The sequence below is a fragment of the Arachis hypogaea genome, chromosome 2, assembly GCF_003086295.3.
Source record: "Arachis hypogaea cultivar Tifrunner chromosome 2, arahy.Tifrunner.gnm2.J5K5, whole genome shotgun sequence".
Taxonomy (NCBI): Eukaryota; Viridiplantae; Streptophyta; class Magnoliopsida; order Fabales; family Fabaceae; genus Arachis; species Arachis hypogaea.
The window spans coordinates 52,749,676-52,771,419 of record NC_092037.1 but is presented as its reverse complement, the minus strand read 5'-3'; the positions used below and the strand labels follow the sequence as shown (position 1 = coordinate 52,771,419).

Genomic DNA, 21,744 nt, shown 5'->3' with positions numbered 1-21,744 from the left:
TCCACCTCACTCTCGTGAATTTTACTACTTGATGCGACCCGATATACTTGCCGATAGTTTGTGCGGATGCGTTTCCCGCCATCACGTACGCGCAGCTTGCAAATTTTGCAGGGTGTGTGCACACCAGAGTGTGCGATTGCCCTCAACAGAATACTTGTCCCTGTGTGTGCGTGCGCACATGTCATGACATTGCCCCTACTCCGAGCACGCGCACAGTAGTGGGCGTGCGCACACAAATCAAAACTCATAATTTCTGCAACCATAACAGAAATTAGATTTTTGACACCAATTTTCAACCATCATATCTTCCTCTATAAAATTCATATTTCTGCAAAATCTATATCATTTTAAAGCTCTTTAAATTATCTTTAATTTGATATAAAATTCATTCAATTTCAAAAACCATAGCAAAGGATATGATCCGTCATAGTTCACCCAAAAGCTAGTTTTCACCAAAGTTCACAAGTTCGCAACACCTTAAAGTTCACAACCAAATCAAATAAAAGCCCATTACATCTCATCATGAAACACTACCAAATATTATACTTTACCTTTCCATCACATTTCAACTATTTCAACACCTATATAAATCAATTCCACCTTTATAACCCAACAAATTCTAAAATTTGCACATCAATGTTCAATATTAACAACTCGCATCAAATCTCACTACTCATAAGCTTCCTTTATCACACCTCATCATAATCTTCATCTCAACACATCAAAACCATCACAAGTATTAACATCATCACACACTATCAATTTAACAACATCATCATGCATTATCAAATCCAACAATCAATTCAATCCAATCTATCTTGTGGGTCACTAGCCTAAGTATCCAAAAATATTATATATTACATAGAAAAAATCGAAATCATATCTTGGCCGATTTCTAATATGCCAAAATCCCAAAATTGAGTCCAACTCAAGCCTCTAATCACCAACAATCAATCCTAAGCTCCAAATAAATGCCAACAATCTTCAAGTTATATATACACGTAATTTATAACCAATCAACCTAGCGTTCATCATAATCACAATTTCACAAGGTAAAGAGTTTTCTTACCTTTTTCGATGATGTTTGGGGTACAAACCATCAATAACCCAACCTTAGAGACTACCTAATCAATCAAAACACAAAAATTTACTCAAAACCAACACCTAAAATTTTGAATTTCTTAGGGCTACAGGAAAGAGAAAAAATTTCAAAATCTTACCTACAAAAGTTAAATGAGAGTAACAGGTTCGGCGAGAGTTTCGTATAGCCACTAACGACACGCTAATCGAAGTACTGAAGCTCGATATATGGTCAATTGAAGTTGTATATAATTTTATATATTTATTTAATTATTAATGGATTAAACGGTTTGATCATTGACCTATCAGTTGAATCACTAACCCAATAACCCAATAATTTCACCGAGTTGATTGCCGGTTCCATTTTGATAATTATGAAATCAACTGCCGATATTAATATGGGCATCCATTTTGATCTTATCACAATAATAATAATAATAATAATAATAATAATAATAATAATAATAATAATATCGTTGTTGTTAAAAAAGAAAACCGAGAACACATAACAGCAGCAAGAGAGAGAGAAAAGGAAGTGCCCTTTTATAATTTGATTTGATTTGCCCCAACAAATCTCTCTCTCTCTCTCTCTGATCAGATCGGGCGCCCTCTGTCTGAAAAACTCCCGAATTCGACCCCTTTGTACCTCCCAACGTCTCAAATGTTCAAAATTCCCTATTTTTTAAAAATATTCAGAATTCGATCCTGTTGCTAATTTGAATTCGGCATCGTGTCGTTTTCCTACCCATTTGCTGTGATCTGCGTCGGCTCGTTCAGGTAGGATACATCGCCAATTTGAGAAGGGGAATGTTGATTCGAGAGATTTTAGTTACGCTCTCTCTGTAGATCGCACGTGAGTCTCACATGGCGTCGGCGCAGGTGCTGCCGAACTCCGCCTCTTCGTCGCGGAAGCAAGAACATCTGGAAGCTGGCAAGCGTCGTGTACGTATTTATATGTATTTTTTTAAATTGTTTTTTCTTTTGCCTTTTTTTTTAAAACTATCTTCAGCTTGTTTTATTTTATTCTATTTCTATTGATTTTGGGTTTTGTGGAAGTTATGTTATTGCTGTGCGTTTGTCACTGTGATGCTAATGTGCTCATTGTTTTCCCGGAAAAATGTGATGGTGATGGGATAGAGATTAAATTTTGTGTATATATGTGTTTGCTATTTTTTTTTTTTTCAAAACATTACCATGTTATTATCCTTGAATTGATTCGGATTTTGGGTTGGGTAAACTTGAAAGGAAAATGGGAAAGTGTAAATGGAAGGTAATTTGAAGGGAGAGAATTCTGCAATTTTCATATTTTTCTAGAAGAAAAAATTTGCAGATTTTCATCCCGTAGTTGTGTTTAATCATTTATGATTGAAGATCTGGGGGTAAAATTGGGATTCTGCTTTCTAAGAAATCAAGAGAAATCTATCTGTTGTTGGAAGGAGTTAGGTCATTGAGTTGGTATTTGCATGAGGGTCAGGTTCTTTATTTAAAGAGAAATCTATCTGTTGTTTTCCTTGTTCACTTCATTTCCTAATGAACACGTCTGGTATAAGTTTAAATTTTGATGGATTGTTTATGTTTATGAGCTTGGTATCTGATGTGCTAAATTCTGAGAAGGCACAAGCAATCAAGTTTTATATCCACCAAGGCAGGGTTAGTTGCATGAATTAGTTAATCTCATTTATGTTTATCTATGTAAAAGTTTTTTTTTTTTTTAATTTTGTTTTCTGCATCATAAAACCAGTTAGTTTTCTTACGTTATTCCCTATGGTTTTATCAGACATGGATTCCTTTGGTTTACATTTCTTATTAAAGGCTTAATTGGTTTTCTTCTTACATGACTATATAGCTTAAGCTTTGTTTTCATCATCATTCCCTAAATAAGTTTTACTCCAAGTCTCCAACTTTCTTCTGGATGCCATGCAATTCTTCTTAATCTCTTTTTTTTTTTCTATTCCCACCTATATATTTCAGCATTCGTCTCTGCTAAATCGTTTTTCTAGTTGCCATTATGTTGGATTTCATTACCCAACAACATGCATTTGCTGCTCTGATAATTTCCTGTTATGTCCCCTTACCCGTTATCTATTTGGCACACCATTTGCGACTTACATCATACGATTGAGGAAGACAATAACCTGTTGAACAAATATTTGCAGCTTATATCACAAGCATTGAATTCCTATGTCAATAAGAAATATGAATCAAACTGCTACTAAGCCCATAATTAAGACACGATGATTAAAAGTAGACTCAGTAATGCCTGAAAAACATAATTTCATGCCCTTACAAATCTGTTTCAATTACTGCAAAATTTGTGAAATTCTGATGTCAACCGAAATTATTCAATGAATTACTTTATTTCAGTCCATTATATGTGATGAGGCATGTTTGTACAGAACCAAGTGCTGAATATTTGGAAGTTATACTCCCTTTGTGACTATGAGATGCTTCTTGCATATGTTACCCTCATTTGGTTTTCCAGTTTTGGTCACTTTGTCTGAATAGATTAGACATGCCAGGTTTTATAGCATATGCCCCTTCATATTTATTGATGACGGGGATTATGGGTTTGAAGAGTGTTAGTCAAGAAGACAGATGGGTGTCGGTTATGTCTCTTTCACCTCTTAGAATTCTTAGTTATATTACCATCAGAGATGAGGGAGTCTCTTTTAAATAAGAAAAGAATGGTGTTTCTCATTCTTTATAGTTAAAGGCTGTATGCTTTTTGCACAATCCAGAGCTTTTGTTATTCATCATGTGTAAAATATCATAGTGCTGACAATAATTTAGTAAGTTGTTTCAATGAAACATTGGCTGCTTATAAGAAATTGATTTCGTAAATTTTCAATGCAATCTTACGTATTGCACTATTATGTGCTGCACTTCTTTTCAAAGTACAAATCATTAGTCTTTTCCTTGCTTTTGTTAAACTAAAAATAATTTTATTTTTGTTTGCAGCTTGAGGAGTTTCGTAAAAAGAAAGCCGCAGAGCGAGCCAAGAAGGCTGTATCCTCTAGCAATGCTCAGAGCTCTGATGCTAGCTTGAAACAAAACCGAGCTTCTGAAATTGAGAATGTACGAGTTGATCAGTCAGATGGAGTTACCACATCTGATGGTATTGGAAGAGATGTCATTGAGCCATCAACTTCAGGGACAAGTAATGATAAAAGTACAAGTTTAATTAGCCAAAGTACTAGTAGTAAGCAAGAATCCCTGCCTGATATAAAAGGTTTTGCGAGGAATGATCTCAATACAAAGTCCACCAGCCTGGTTGAGACATATTCTGATATTGCTGAAGCTAAGAGATACAATGCTTCTGCTATTACTGCATCTGCTGCTGTAAGTCAATGCAACGAGGCAGATAAGGTGAAAGATACCTTTGGAATTCATACCAGTGGTCCTGTTGGATTCCCTTATGGGTCAACAAACAACCAAAGCATTCTTCTACACTCGCAAGGAAGTCAAGATTTTGATAGCAATATTACTCAATCTAGTCTTCAAGATATTAACGAAAACTATTCAAATAAGAGTAATGGTCCATCGAAGGATTATGTGGTCACTGATCATGGCTCTTCTTATTTTTCTTCAAAAATCTCACCTCAAAACTCTGTTAATACACTACTGCAAAATAACTCAACAAATTCCAGCAATTTAAACAGTGATTACTCCCATGGCTCATTTTCTGGTGGTAATGTGTTATTTTTTCCGCATCTGTACTCTGAGATTTTTATAATATCTTTTTCTTCCATTTTCATACATCTCGATGTAGTACTATTTGCTGAATTTTTTCTTAATATGCAGGCTTCGGTGATTCTTTCAGTTCTAAGTTTCCAGAGACCCATACTAACATTGATAAAAATTTGTCCAGTCTTCATGAATCAATGCCAAAATTCGATTCGACAAGTTATGTTGGCAGCAACTCCTTTAACCATACTCCAATACATTCAGTTTCAGTGGAATCTAGTTCTAGGAGGACTCGTCCATCTTTTCTTGATTCTCTTAATGTCAATAGAAATTCTTTGGGTTCTCCATTTCGGCAGCCCGAGCAAGATTCCTCATTGTTCAATGATTTAGAATCAACCAGCAATAATGTGTCAGGATCTACCTATTTGGGCAAGCCACCCGAAGAGACCAAAACTGTGGCACCTCTCCCAAATTTTACAACTGCAGGTTTCGATAATAGTAGTCAAAATGCATTGATGATAAGTGATAGTGAAAATGGTATGGAGAAGAAGCATGATTATTATGCACCTCCTTCAAAAAATGAGGACTTTGCTGCTTTAGAACAGGTGTTTTATGCTGGTCTTGATCTTGGCATTTCTTTTTCCCTCCTAATGAGTGTTGGCTGTTGTTAAAGTGCTTTATTGCCTGTTCTTTTGATGAATTGGCATCAGAAAATGATGTATTTGATGCTACTGTCTTGTGCTTGACTTATTTGGTAGATTAGGGTTTATAACTAACGAAAGCATTTGATTTGATTATTGGGAGTATCTAATCTATGATATACCAAATATAAAGCTAATGCTGAGATGTATTTGTAGTTATGGGGACCTTTTTGACAGCATCATTTTGTGCATTTATTATACAGTAAGATCAATCGAATGGAATGATCTCAACTTGATTATACATTTTATTATGCTTGTTTTAGTTTAATCCAATGAAAATTGTTCATGGTATTCTTTTGCCAGTTCTAGGCACAGAAGATTAGCATATGTTATGCACAAAGAATGTAATGTTATTATTTAGGGCAAAAAATATTGATCTTTTTCTAGTATATAATACATTTCTTCCGTTTGTCAATTATCAAAGGAGATTCTTTCTCTGAATTTGCAGGAGTCCAAAAATTTATAGATCAGTCAGTAATGAATTTGTGACTTTAGCAACTGGTTTTTACAAACTTAATAATGTTTCTCTTCAATCCCTCTCTCCCTCCCCCCCCCCCCCCGTTTTCTCTCTCTCTCTCTCTCTCTCTCTCTCTCTGTGAATCATTGGATAAGCATTGCCCATATGTTTAGTAGTGAAAATGATACCCAATTTAAGTTATACTTTCAACTTGAAAAGGTTTTAAATTTGTGGGTGTAGCAGTTTATTTTCTTCTATTAATTATTTATATTTTTTTATTTTTCCATAAAAATGACGGGGAGGACTATCAGTGCGCTTGTGATGTGATGAGCGATTCACCTTATCTTTAATACATGTTTTGGCATCCCTTTTTTTGTATGCTCATGATCTATTATTGGTATTTCTTTATCTATCATATAATCTGAATGGCATGCTTTATTGAATGGTTTATCCACTTAGTATTTAGTATTTAGTTGTTCATTGTGGTTTCTCTGTGTTGTGCATTATGCTCCTTTGATTTCCTTTTCTCTCAATCTCTGCCTATAAAATTTTCTATGAGAAGTTATTATTTATATTTTCATTTCCCCCCGTTTCCTTGTTATTTCTCTGCAGCATATTGAAGATTTGACACAAGAAAAGTTTTCTTTGCAACGTGCTCTTGAGGCTTCTCAAGTGTTAGCAGAATCACTAGCTGCAGAAAATTCATCTTTGACTGATAATTATAATCAGCAGGTTAGCTTGTGGAGTATTAGTGTCATTTTCAGATATCAATCTTGGGAACTGTTGTAGTTTTTTATTTTAGTTGCACACTTATATATAATGTTTCGTGGTCAACTAGATGTCCTAATTATAGTTCTTACCAAATATTTTTAATACATGTTTAAGTGTTTCAGAATTCAGTATCCAATTCCATTCAGCATGTTATGTTGGCTGATGTTGAGATCTTCAATAGTTAATTTGAAGACTATCATTTCTGTGATTGTAAAATCAACGCTTGTTATGACACTAAGGTCAAATACTTTGTAAAATAGTAACATTTTGCAGGTTAGAAGGCCACATATGGTTATTTCTTAGGATGTGTGTGTTCTGTGTGGTTGAATTCTGAACCAATATCACAGTTGTTTTTGCATTGTAATAGAATGCATATTTAGCTTATGTGATATGAAGGGCAGCCTTTTATCAACAGTTGAATTGTCTTTTGTGCGACCTCAAGGTCATAGGTTGAAGCCATGGAATTAGCCACTGATGCATGCATTAGGTTAGAGTGTGACCCTTCCCCAAACTTGGGTAACACGAGATGCTTTGGACGCTTTGTTTTCCCCTATTTTTTAGTATGTTTGATGTATGTCACTTGATTTTGGGTCTGCTTGTGCTCCCTTGGCAAGAGATCTGCATTTAGAATATTGTTGAACTCTGTTGTGTGGGTGTAGAAAAGGACCTGAACATGTTTTAAAGTGATAGCAATTGTGCAAATGTCTCAAGTAGCAGATTAGTTTACTCCTGGGTTATTGCTTTTGATAGCACTACTTTGTTCCATACTGTTTGGGTCATTACTAAGAATCTGAATTTCAACTAAAATTGCTATATTGCCTCTACTTTAGACGTAGAATAGTTGTCCATGAGAATAAGTAATAATATCTTCTAATTTGTTTTAATGAATTTCATTCATGTTTTTGTAGCGAAGTGTTGTCAATCAATTAAAATTGGACATGGAGAAGTTACAAGAAGATATCAAAGTGCACCTGGTTTGTATAAGATTCCATACCTAAATGTGTAATTGTATTGGCTGTGCTCGTGTTCTATTATATGCATTCATAGTCTTGTTTTGCATGTTCATGCGCACATATGTCATTTATGATACTTAATCTCATAATGAAAATTAATTTTAAATTTTCGTTTAGATTTGCAAATTTACAAATTTTAACATTGTTGTGTTGCAAATGTCCTAAATGATTGATCAAGGTGGATTACAATTTTGATCTGATAGCACGGTGTTTGAGCTGACCTCCAACTATATAATTGGATTTTGTATCAAACTTGACGTACCCAAGCCTATTGAACTTGTTACATTGAACATCAAAGTAGAATGTAAAAAGATTTTGGTTATATACATGGGATGCATCTTAATATCTTTTTGTCAAGATATCTTATTCTGGCATTCTGGAAGTGGTTTTACAGTTTACATCTGATTTAGTCATTGCCTTTTAAATCAACTGATGTTTGATACCATTGATTTGAAATGTATAACTAAGGGCATTATATACTTACCAGAATTCTTAGGGAAGGTGTGAAACCAACGCAATTTGTTATTTTGTTTGTGATAATCTAAAAAACTTGTATCTTTCTTGAAATCCACATAATCTTTTTTTGTTTGTGATCATCCCATCATCATTGTGGTTTACTATTTGGGAACCTGCCCAAGTTCTCATGTTTCCAATGGTAACTTAGATTGTCATGGTCATGTTTTTGAGTTCAAAATATTGGTGTAATTAGATGACTTTTGAATAAGTTAGACATTCTATATATTTGATTCTGAATTCTCTCCTTGATTGGAATGGACTGATTTTTTCATATCTCTGTAAATGCTTTCTGGTGCTGCATTCTTCTTTCTGGTATTGGTGCCACTGTGTGACCCTTCATGCAACAGGTTGAGCTTGAGTCTGTCAAGAGTGACTACGCAAACGCACAACTGGAGTGTAATGCTGCTGATGAGCGTGCAAAGTTATTGGCATCTGAAGTTATTGGCTTAGAGGAGAAGGTACTAAACTTTCTTGATATGTTGTGTGATTGTTATTTACTTTGAAGAATAAAAAATATTTTCCCGTTTTTTTAGTTAAGTCTTTCAACTGAAATTACTTTTGAACTGTCATTCAAGATGACAACATGTTTTTGAGCATGTAACTACTCTACATCTCTCTCCAATTAGGTTACAATTACAGTGAGTATTTTAAATAAACGGAAAAATTTAAGATAATAAAGAGGATATAATTAACTCTTACAATCCTTTTCTTAGAAAATGTTGAAATAGAAAAATCACCTGCGCTGTTATAGGTAAAGTCGACCTGGGGAATTTCCATTCTTGATGCCTAATGGCCAAAGGAGTTAAGTTCGTTGAAGAAGGGAGTGGGAAAGGTGATAAAAGACATCCACTATCTTTTATCTACAGCTGGAAAGATAAGAAAAAGAGAACCAAGGGAGAGAATCAAGTGGGATCAGCAGTGTAACAAATAGGATAGCTGGCATAAGGGAAGGGAGGATTCATGCAAAGTGAGGAATTCTGTTAGAAGAAAGAGAGGATTGAAAGTGTTTATAAGTGATAGCAGGGGAATGAGGAGATCTATTGAGGATTTGGATAGAACAGGACCCTTAGGAGAGTGGTGGCCTCTTGACTGCCACCTCTATGCTCGTTTCTGCATTTTCTATATTCAATAACACCTTCACAAGGAGAGAATGATATCATACTGATTTCATTATGCTCTTCTGCTTCTACATTCATTCTTCTCTTTTATTTCTCTACTGTATTCTCTTGTTCCACCTATTTCTTGTATATATTCTGCTACTGCTGTTCTCTTACAAGTGAATTGTTAGTGACTTGGGTAACTATGGGGTGTTCAAAGTCCCACATTGAGTAGTATTGGATGTTTGATGTTGTATTTAAGGTGAGTGGTTTCCCCCCTTATCAACTAGCTTTTAAGGCGTGGTTCCCCACTTCCCTTACGTACTTGACAATGTAACGACACATTGGGGTCCTTGATGTTAGGAAGGAGAGTGGTTCTTCCCCTTTAATAGCTATCCTTTAAATTGTGATTTCCCACTTTCATTTGGTACTTTCTAAGCTATTGTGTACGGATTTGGGATATCAATTAGATTCCAAAGTTAATTTCTTGTGTTGAATAACCTTTTTAGGCACTCAGATTGAGATCTAATGAGCTGAAGCTTGAGAAGCAGTTGGAAAATGCGGAAGCAGAGATTTCTTCATACAGGTATTCTTGAGGTTTTAAATTTCAAGCAAAAGAACCACATATTCAATGATTGAAATTTGTTAAATATTTGATGATAGTGCTGCCTGAATTGTTGGCGTTCCTGTGAAGATAATCCATTTTCAAATGTCTGCTTTAGCCTCGATTTCACATTGTAGATGGATTTGATAAAAGTTCTATCTTTACTGAAATCATTTCTCCTTTGGATATTGTTTTGTATACTATTCTAAAGCATCAAACACTGCAAATCCCTGGATTTGACATTTTAACCTAAAAAGTGAAAAGAAAAAGCGAAATTAAATAGGGAATCTTTCGTGCACTACTAGTCCTATACATTTGTTTGTTATATTAGGAGTTTAAATTGAAGTACTTAACTTCCTCAGTAAAATTCCTCCTTAATCTAAAAGGAAGTAGATGGCTGCTTTCCTCTCCCCAACTTTATTTTCTTCTGGTGGAACATACCTTATTTTCCCTAATGAAAGTATTTATTATTGTCTGAGAAAAAATTATCAAACTTCAATCTGCTTTTGAATAAATGGCACTTAATTTTTCACAATATTCAAATAACTTCCATGATTGATATAGAGAAGGTATTTTAATTTAATTTTATTTTTTAATAAAAGAAGAAATTCATTAAGATGAAGATAAGAGTAATACAAGATAGAAGATAAGAGTTCCTCTATACAAGAGCAAAACAACCAAAAGATCTATCTAAGAAAGCATAGCTTTCCAATCTCTCAAGTCTCAACATGTTTAAGAGGGAAAGTCCTCTATAAAGATCATGAGATCTACACCAAATGTTATTGCCGTCTTTTCTTTTTAATTTTTAAATTTAATACTTTAGCTCCCCAATGATGAAAGGTTATTTCATGTTTCTTTTCATTGTTCATTTTGCTTAATTTGTTTATATAAGGATTTTCTTAATAAATGTTGCAGAAAGAAAATGTCAAGCCTAGACAAAGACTGCCATGATATGCGGACGACCATTGAAGCACTTCAAGAGGGTAAACAGATTTTAACTGTAAATTATCCCTACTCATGTAATTTTCTATTTGCTTGCATCTGTGTAATACTTTTGTAAGGCTGGTGCTTTCACTTATTTGACGCTTATAAGAGGAAGGAACAAGCATTAAGAAGGAATATTGATGTGCAATGGTTATAACGAAAATTGGCAAAACAAGCTGTATATTCGTTAGGGTCATTTTTCATCTGAATGTATCTTTTTTGGTGATTTCTCAAACTAATTCCTATTTGGAATGCTACCTTGCGAATGAATATGCATATAGGTGTATGCATAGATGGGGAATGGCTTGGAACACAACCTTTAATTATTCCCAATAGTTTAAGGTGTTAGTTAGAAGCTAATAAATGAATGTATATTCTAGCACACCCTTTGAAATTCTTTCATTTGTATTCATAAGAATGTCACTGGAACGGAAACCATTGAACCACGTCAAGAACCATACCTTCCAAATGTTTAAGCTATTGATGGAGGCAAATCAATGGATTTATGCCTTCACAAGAACAATGTTAAGACATGCTTAAAAAAATGCTAACCAACTGATAATTTTGTCCACTAACTTTTGAATATATATATGTTGAGATGACAAAAAAGTACTGATCTTTCAAATTTGATGACAAATTTTATGTGAATTTAGTCATATATGAACTCAGTTGATGTTCATTCTCTTCCATTCATTGATACAGAGAAGAAAGTGTTGCTTTCTAAGCTGCGAAAGGCGTCAGGCATTGGAAAGTCCATTGAGAGTCATGTTTTAAAAAAGGATATTTCTACATCCACCCAGGATTTAGGTATGTATGCCTCGGTTGTGGTTGTTACTTTGTATATTCTAAATAACCATAATGGTTGGTTTATATGTGGATGTCCAATCAAGCAAGTGTTCATGCTAATTTCAAGTCAAATTAAGCCTGTTTTCATGGTTCTGTAGTTTTTTTTTTTAAGGAATAACAGAAGTAATTGGTTTAATAAAAAAATTCTTAACATGAAAATGAGAATTCAATTATTCAAAAATGAGAGGGAGAAGGACTTGTTTTGGCAAAGAAAATTTTTTCCATTTGCCCTTTTTCTCTTTTGATAGAACATCATTTATCCTATTTCAGTTTGTCTCTCCTTGCATATACTACAAAAAAATGAATAGATGATCATACATTGTTTTCTTAATCCAAGTTTTTTACTAGTTTAATATCTCTGCTTATTTTTTTATATTATGCTGTGCAGCAAGCGAAGATGGTGATGCAGAAAACAGGGGTGCTCATGATGCTGAAGCATCTAGTTTATCCACAGTTCCTGATACTCCACACTCAACTTCTGGAGTTTCTCCTGTGAATATTCCTCGTGATCAGATGAGAGTGATAGAGAACATTAATGCGCTTATTTCTGAGGTAGCTTGGTCTATTGGAAACTCAGTGCCACCTCTCATTGCTCATTACTGTTTTTATTTATTGGTTTTTTTTTTTTCCCTGTCCTGCGCCATATGTTTGTTCCAAGTATTCTTGTAATTAAATAGGCTTGGCATATTCATGTGTCTACCTTTCTTATGTAGTTGGCACAGGAGAAAGAAGATTTGATGAAAGCCTTGACACTTGAGTCATCTGAATGTTCTAGGATGAGGGTAAGTCAGTCAGGGCCTTTTTTTTTTATGTTTGAACGAGGAGCTTTTTTTTTATTTTTGTTTTTGTTCTTAATCATTTTGGCATAACTTACTATTGTTTCTACCATGGAAGAGAGCACTTCATTGAAAGCAAGTTTGATGTGTTTGCTATTAGGGGATGAATTAATTATGACAAAACAATAACAGCCAAGCTTTGTTCTACTTAGTTGAGTTAACTTCATGGATTATATAATGCCAGTGTTATGTCATGAATTATGTGAATATTTAAACTATTGAAATCTGAATCTTTTAAGAATGGTTAAGCAGATTGTTGGGTCTCCCTCTATCTCTATTTATTAGGCTACTCTCCATCTCTACCATTTTTCCCTTAATAAATGCTACTATAACTTTCTCCGCATTGCATTCCCTAAATGTTATTTCACTGTCCAATATTCGAATGATAAGAATTTAGGTGTTTGCATTCATCAGACATTTTCTTATACTGTTACACCTGTAATAGTCCTTGCTTTGGTTGAAGTTTGTGCAGTTTTCTGATATTTATTTTTTCAAATGAAAGACCTCCGATGAAGGCGCCACTGAAAAACAAATACTGCCCAAAATATAAACCAAAAGAAAAGTTTGGATTGTTTATGGTGTTTGTCCAAGGTATTGAATTCTTATAAGGTGACTTTGGAAGCAAAAAAAAAAGTGCTATTGAAGAGAAGCAATTGGTGCTTCTTTTAAGAAGGGAAAGAAACACTTTTGGTTTTGGAGCAAAATTCAATCTGTTTTCTTATCATTATTGTACCCGTTTATCTGTTAATTTTAGTTGGAGGATGCAGACCACAGATTTTTCTTGTGTGTTTTCATATAAACCATTTCATCACTTTTCAACTCACTCTCCGAGTCCATCTAGGTTCCTCCTTGATCAACTCAATTGGAATTGGAAAGCTCAGCCTAAGTTCAATATTGTTTTGGACAATGATACTAGATAGGGTTAATACAAATAACTTGTTGCATATTTGTAGTCCTTACTATAGGGAAGCGATTCCGTGAATGGATATTTCCAGGTATTCTTGGTTGACAGTGTACCATACGTAGCTTAATAAAAGAGGCAAAGAGCTCTTATATCAGATGGTGTGTTTAGGAAACATTGAAGCCATTCACAAGTCGTCTTCATCTAGGCGATTTTGCTTTTAGCATAGTTGATCCTTGATACAAACATCCACATGTTTAGATTAGATTGCTTTGATCTCTGATCTTTTCTTTTCAACTTTAGCTAATAATATATTGTACCCAAATTAACTAGACACTGTAGTATGTCTAACTAATGCCCAATTAATGTGTTGGTATGCAATTTGTAGAAAAGCATTCTGTCAGATCTTATAAACTGTTTTATAATTCTGGTCTATAGTTCCATTCCAGTTCACTGTTAGTCTTAACTGTGCTATTTCTTCTGTTTGCTTTCCTGTTTGAAGGAGATAAACAAGGAATTATCATGGAAACTTGAGCTCCAGACTCAAAGATTAGAGCTGTTGACTTCTCAAAGCATGGTCAATGAGAATATTTCAGGAAAACAACCAGAATTTACTTCTATGTACGAGAACACCCCATATGCAGATGAGGGTGATGAGGTAACTTTTATGTGTTCAATTTGCTTTATTGGGTTATATGAACTTCATATTATCTTGAGTTATGACTAGAGCATATCCTTTATACTTCTTTGAATCCTTGCCTCTTGTTTACAATATCCCCATCTCAAAATATCTGTCAATTTCGGCATAGTGACTAAAAAATCAATGTATTTCGAACACTCCTTTGTCTAGAATATATGTGTTTCACAGTACCACTATCAAATTTATGTATCTTTATTGGATTTGTAAGGATTCCATGGGTGTTGGTTGAAAATTGAAACCTTGATTATATTATTAGGAGTGAAGATAGTTGACCTGTAACCGTTAGTGGTTATTAAGACTTGAGAACAACAGTTGGAAAACTAGAAATCTAAAGAAAAGAAAATAGGAATTGATTTCTGTTTTTTCTTACTAGGTGGTGGAGAGAGTGTTAGGATGGATTATGCAGCTGTTTCCTGGTGGGCCTTCGAAGCGAAGAACTAGCAAACTTCGTTGATTGGATATACATTGAATTTTTAATTGTTGTGATCAAACTCTACAAAGCAACCGGGATGGATTGTTATACCATTTCCCAGTAATGCCACCAAGGAAAAAGAACATCAAATTTCAACCCAGATCCACAAGTAACGTGTCGACAGAGTTTATACCAATTTGCTTTTTTGTTGCTTTTCACCTCCTCAACACTGGAGGCCGTGATCTGTATATTTTGAGTGAACCACAGCAAATTCTTGAAAAAGAAATGAGCTGCTTTTCGGAGCTGCTTATTGATTGTCAAATCCGGCTGCAATTATTTTGGAAGATGGCAATAAAATCTGTTATGCGGTTTAATCTCTTGACTGAGTTCCAAATTTTTGTGCTAATAGTATCTGGATATGAAAGACTGCCCAACCAGAAGCTTGGTGGGGGATGGTGGAACCATCTGGTCAACAAAAAGACTTAGAAGTGGTAATGCGAATGTATTGAATGTACTAGTGCAAAACATGATATATAATGGAAGTTTGTATTTTTCAGTCACAGATATATCTTTTAAGTTTGCACTAACATTATATCGCTTATGGACATTATGCCCTGAAGCTTAGTATATACAGTGAAAACAGCATTCCCCAGTTGATGAAACCTTTAGCATTTGAACATTTTGCTAATGAGTGGGTATGTGATCTATTTTCCATAGTAGTAAATGCACGTTGCTATCAAAAGGTTGTCAGATACCTGTTACATTGACACCCCCGAAGTCTTTGTACTCTTCGATTCGTTATTTCTTGTTTGAACTGCTGTTAAAATACAATGATTTACTATAGTTTATAAAGAGTAAACTACAAAAATGCTCGAATAATTAAATCGCTAATAAAAGTGTTGTAAAATAAATATAAAATAAATAAGGAAGAAGTAATATAAAATAAGAAATATAATTAGATAAATTTAGTAATAATATTTACCATGATTTCAATATAAGAATGATTAATATATTATTAATATTATATGCTGTAGTATATATATAAAAGAAAGAAGTATTCGTAAAGAGAGAGAGTATTGACTTGTTTATTACTTTTAACTGTATGTATTATTTCATATAAGTTCTTATTTATAGGCATACACATGAGCATCATTTTTAAACATTGATTCCCCTTGAAAACTTGAGACTTGTGGAAAATGGGCATCCACCTCAGGCAATCTTATCACAACACTTCTCCTTGGATGACTATTTAGGATTATGCCTTATTAAAACCTTACTAAGGAAAACCCAATGGAAAAAAAACCTTAGTGAAGGAAAAAGAGTACAAAATCCTTTAGTGATGAAGACTGCCTAATTAAAAATCTTGTCAAGAAAATCCAAAGAGAAAAAACCTGACCAAGGAAAAAAGAGTACAGTTCCCCCTCTTGTCGACATCATTTTATGTCTCGAAATCGGCGCATCCCAATCTCATGTACCAATCTTTCAAAGGAGGATTTTGGGAGTGACTTTGTAAATAAATATGCCAGATTGTCACTTGAGCGGATCTGTTGGATATCAATTGTCTCATGATTTTGAAGATCATGAGTGAAGAAGAATTTGGGAGAAATATGCTTTGATCTATCACCTTTGATGTATCCGCCTTTAAGTTGAGCAATGCATGCTGTATTATCTTCAAACAGGACAGTTAGAGCTATATTATGATCAATCAGTCCACATGATGACAGAATATATTGGATCAAACTCCGGAGCCAAAAACACTCGCGAGTTGTTTCATGAATCGCTAGTATTTCGGCATAATTAGAGGATGTTGCAGCAATCGTTTGTTTCATGGACCTCCATGATATAGCTGTACCATCATATGTAAACAGGTATCCTGTTTGAGATTTTCCTTTATGTGGATCAGACAAGTAGCCAGCATCTACATAGCCAACTAGTTGTGACTTGGATCCATAGGGATAAAACAATCCCATATCAACCGTTCCATGAAGATATCGAAAGATTTGCTTGATTTCACTCCAATGTCTTCTGGTTGGAAAGGAACTATACCTTGCAAGTAAATTCACCGCGAATAATATGTCAGGTCGCGTATTATTAGCAAGATACATTAGCGCTTCAATGGCACTAAGATATGGTACTTCTGGACCAAGGATATCTTCATTTTCTTCTTTAGGACGGAATTGATCCTCCTCCACATCCAAAGATCTTACGATCATTGGGGTACTTAAGGGATGTGACTTATCCATATAAAATCTCTTCAAGATCTTTTCTGTGTATGTTGTTTGATGAATAAAGATCCCATTTTTTGTATGCTCGATCTGCAGGCCGAGACAAAATTTAGTCTTTCCAAGATCTTTATCTCAAACTCTTCTTTTAGAGTTTTTATAATTGTTGGAATCTCCTCAGGAGTTCCAATGATATTTAAATCATCAACGTACACAACAATTATAATGAATCCAGATGCAATTTTCTTTATGAAAACACATGGACATATATCGTCATTCTTGAATCCATTTTTAGCCAGATACTCAGTAAGACGATTATATCATATTCGTCCAGATTGCTTTAGACCATATAAAGATCTTTGCAATTTGACTGAGTATAACCCTTGCGAATATTCATTGGATGGTTTAGATATCTTTAGTCCTTCAGGGACTTTCATATAGATATCCCAATCTAATGAGCCGTATAAGTAGGCTGTTACCACATCCATTAAATGCATATGCAGTGTATGATATGCAGATAAACTGACCAAATAACGCAATGTTATCGAATCCACTACAGGGGAATATATTTCTGCATAATCTATACCGGGCCTTTGTGAAAAACCTTGTGCCACAAGTCGGGATTTATAGCGCACAACTTCATTTTTCTCATTTCGGTTTCTCACAAATACTCACTTATATCCAACAGGTTTTACATCTTCTGGTATACGGACTATAGGTCCAAAGACTTCACGTTTTGCAAGTGAGTCTAACTCGGTGATGAGAGAACTTTTGCGTGGTCTAGAAATTTGCGGATAAATCCTCGTTGCAAGTATAGTTTCTAAACCTTCAAAAGTCCTTTCATACAAACGTTTTGGGTGTCACAAGTAACAAACCCCTTTAGAAATTGTTAACCGAGTATTCAAACCTCGGGTCGTCTTCTCAAGGAACTGCGAGGAAGTATGTTCTTATTATTGGTTATAAAGGTTGTAATCGGGGTTTAGAAGGTGAGAAGCAAGTAATTTAAATGATGAGTGAATTAAATGGAAATTAAAAATAAATAATAACTGTAAAATAACTTTTGGCAAGATAAGGGAATTTAGAGGTCTAACTTAGTTATCTCTCTCAACTATAATAAAAGTTGAATCTAAACTCCACTTGGTCAACCTTTACCAGGAAAAAAGGAAAGTCAAGGGACTAATTAAATTGACCTTTGAATCCTAATTATTTCCTAAGAAAAGGTTGGGATTATTTAGGTTCAGCTCAATTAGCAAGATAACGATTATTAATTACGTTGAGTTTAATAACTGTTGAGTTACTAAATTCTTAATCAGAACCAAAAGGGAAAAAAAAGTAAAATTGCTGGAATAATAAAAATATCCTTAGATGGGAAGCAATGGAAATTTAATTCAAAGAGAATAATTATAAACTGAAAATACCTCAATTATCATTAAATAAAAATGTCATCAACAGCCAATTGGGCAACATCAATCAAACATAAGAAAGGCTTCAGAGTAATCAAAATATAAAAGAGAAATTAAATAGTAAAAAGGAATATTAAACCTGGGATCGAGAGTCACTCTAGAAAGCTAAGAGAAGTCCTAAATCCTAATTTCTAAAAACACTACCTAAATCCTAAGAGAGAGAGAGAGAGAGAGAGAGGAGAGAACCTCTCTCTCCAAAACTACATCTAAAACATGAAAAGTAAATTATGAGAGGCATGATTATGAATGGATGCATTTTCCCCACTTTATAGCCTCTAATCTGTGTTCTCTGGGTCAAAAATTGGGTCAGAAACAGCCCAGAAATCACTTCCAGCGTTTTCTGGTTCGTACAGGTCGCGAAAAAGTGACGCAGCCGCGTCGTTCACGCGACCGCGCGGATTGGGTGTTGGCCAGGTCATGCGTCCGCGTGACCCACGCGTTCGCGTTGCCTAGAGTCGAGGAAACTATGGTAAATTATATATCAAATCGAAGCCCCAGACGTTAGCTTTCCAACGCAACTGAAACCGCATCGTTTGGACCTCTGTAGCTAAAGTTATAGCCATTTGAGTGCAAAGAGGTCAGGCTGGACAGCTTAGCAGTTTCTCCAACTTCTTGCATTCCTTTCACTTTTGCATGCTTCCTTTCCATCCTCTGAGCCATTCCTGCCTTTATAATATCTGAAAACACTTAACACACATATCAAGGCATCTAATGGTAATAAGAGAGGAATAATAATAAGCAAATATAAGATCAAAGAAGCATGTTTTCAATCATAGCATAAAATCAGGAATGAAAATGTAAAACATGCGAATTGTATGAATAAGTGAGTAAAGAGTTGATAAAAACCACTCAATTGAGCACAAGATAAACCATAAAATAGTGGTTTATCAACCTCCCCACACTTAAACAATAGCATGTCCTCATGCTAAGCTCAAGAGAAACTATAAAGAGATGAAGAGGAATGGTGAAATGTATGAAATGCAACTACATGCTAAATATTTCTACCTACTTGGTTAAGAGTAAATAAGTTCTCCAAGACAAAAATAATTCAAATCCCACTAATTCAAATCATATAAAATAAGGACAGGTAAACTTGTGAGAAGATAGCTCATGAAAGCAGGGAACATAGAATCAAGCATTGAACCCTCACTGGTAGTGTATATCACTCTAACTCTCAAGTGTCTAGGGTCAATCTCTCTATTCTTCTCTAGTCATGCTTTCTAAACTTTGTTCTTCATCTAACCAATCAACAAATATTTAATGTACCAATGCAAACATCATGAGGTCTTTTCAAGGTTGTAATGGGGCCAAGGTAAGGGTGAGGGTATATATATAAGGCTAAGTGAGCTAGTGAAGTGAATCCTTGAGTAGTCTAAGATCTCACCTAACATATACATACTATATAAAAAATTTAAAATTATACTTAGCTTCCCATAATTTTTCCTACTTTTGTATTACATGCTCATGTATCAAATTTAATTTTGAATTTCGTCCCATGTGCATTGATCCTTTTTATTTTGCATTGGGGGTAATATTACTTTTTTTTTGTTGTATCCCCTTATTTAATATATTTTTTTTTTCAATGCACATGGTAATTTAATTATTTTGACTTCACATGAGCATGCTTCCCAAAAATTTTATTTTGAATTATTTCATTCTTTTCAACTTCCTACCCTTTGTTTTTATCATCCATGTTCCCAATAGGTTTTCCACACTTAAACAATTACACAACTTCTATCTTAAGCTAACCAAGGATTCAACTTGAGATTTTAAATTTGTTTTTCTGCTTAAGGCTAGTGTTGTGATTTATAGAATAAGAGGGAATTAAAGGCTCAAGGGGGCTAACAAGAGTGATGTAAAAGGTAAGCTAATTTTGGGATAAGTAAGTTAGAATCAAACAATGGCCTCAATCATATGCAAGCATGTAGATATATTAAATATGGACATACAGAATGGAACAAAGCAAATATTGCAATTCTAGAGAAGGAAACACACAAAAATAATTATGGTTAAATAATGTAACCATGTAAATAAGCTCAAAGTCTCACAGGTTGTGTGTTCTTTAGCTATAACTCATGTTCCAATTACAACTTCAAACAAATTTTTTTTAACATAAAAATTTTTAATTTAAATTAGTGAAATTTTTCAAAAATAGGATTTTAAAAGAAATTTATTATTTTAACCAAGTAGTAGCTAAATGCATAAAATCAAACAAATATGTAATTAAACATGCAAATGCAATAATGAACAAACAAATAAAATAAAATATTGGTGTTGAGTCAAGAAGTAACTAACCCATGGAGATCGGTATCGACCTCCCCACACTTAAAGATTGCACCGTCCTCGGTGCATGCTGAGATGTGCAGGTGGACGAGTTGTTCCAACTGATGCCTTTCTTCAAGATTTTACAGATGGACTTGTCTGTCTCCCCATGTAAACGTCTTCCGATTTCCTTTCGGGTGGCCATCCTGAAAGGGAAGAAAAAGTAACCCAGTAATAAAGATAGAAAATAAATGAAATGTGGGTTGAGTAATACCGAATGATAATGGTCTCATTTACATGGAAGCTTCAACATGTACGTGAGAAAATGATAGAAGCCATGGCATACCAGTGGTATAAAATTTGTAACATAGGGGAGGAGAGTGTAAGACAATATAAATTCATGTCAATGCAAAATTAATACAAATAACATAAAAGATTGACTTAAATAGTATTGCCCAACAGTGTAAAACAAGTTACCAAAATAAATTCAAGAAAAGATGTAACAGTTGAATAAGAAGGGATATTTAACACCAATGGAAAAACAAAAAAAAATTAGAATAGAAAAGAAAAATATGCACAAATTTACAACGCAATGAATGAGATATGCAAATAAATTAAAATAAAATAAAAAGAAAAATAAGAAGAATGAGAAGGGAAAGAAGGGAAGAGGAAGTAAATAAGAAAGGAGAAGAAAAATTAGGATTTGGAGGAGAGAAAGATAAGATATGTGGCAATTTTAGGGTGACCTGTGCGGCGCATGCGACGCGGCCGCGGAAGGCACGCGATCGCGTAGGTGCGCGTCAGGTAAGACGACGCGATCGCGTCAGTCACGCGATCGCGTGACCCGTGTTGCGCTGCTGGCGTGAGTGCAGCCTCGCGCCAGCACAACTCTCTGTTCAAATTAATTTATTTGCCAAAATTGGGGTGACGCGATCGCATAGGGCACGCGATCGCGTGAGTGTGCGTCAGAAAATAATTGACGCGGCCGCGTCGGCAACGCGGTCGCGTGACAAGGATTGTGCTTCCATCACCAATCCAGCACCACTCTCGCACAATATGGCATTGTGCACCCTTTTACGTCGAAAATGCAGGGTACGCGGCCGCGTGGGGCACGCGGTCGCGTGGGAGGCCATACTTCCCATTCGACGCGGACGCGTCAATGACGCGGTCGCGTGGGTCGATATGTGCCATTAGC

At 34.8% G+C, this 21,744-nt stretch overlaps 1 protein-coding gene across 1 annotated transcript; it reads left to right on the top strand.

Moving 5' to 3' along the window:
• Nucleotides 1-1,540: 1,540 nt before the first annotated feature.
• Nucleotides 1,541-15,344, top strand: LOC112744231 (protein BLISTER). Its single transcript, XM_025793791.3, has 13 exons — nt 1,541-2,022; nt 4,039-4,768; nt 4,882-5,369; nt 6,535-6,654; nt 7,602-7,667; nt 8,570-8,680; nt 9,829-9,905; nt 10,839-10,906; nt 11,610-11,714; nt 12,142-12,305; nt 12,467-12,535; nt 13,993-14,148; nt 14,564-15,344. Exons 1-13 carry the CDS (start codon nt 1,945-1,947, stop codon nt 14,642-14,644), a joined length of 2,313 nt encoding a protein of 770 aa, XP_025649576.1. The 5' UTR covers nt 1,541-1,944; the 3' UTR covers nt 14,645-15,344.
• The last annotated feature ends 6,400 nt before the right edge of the window (nt 15,345-21,744 follow it).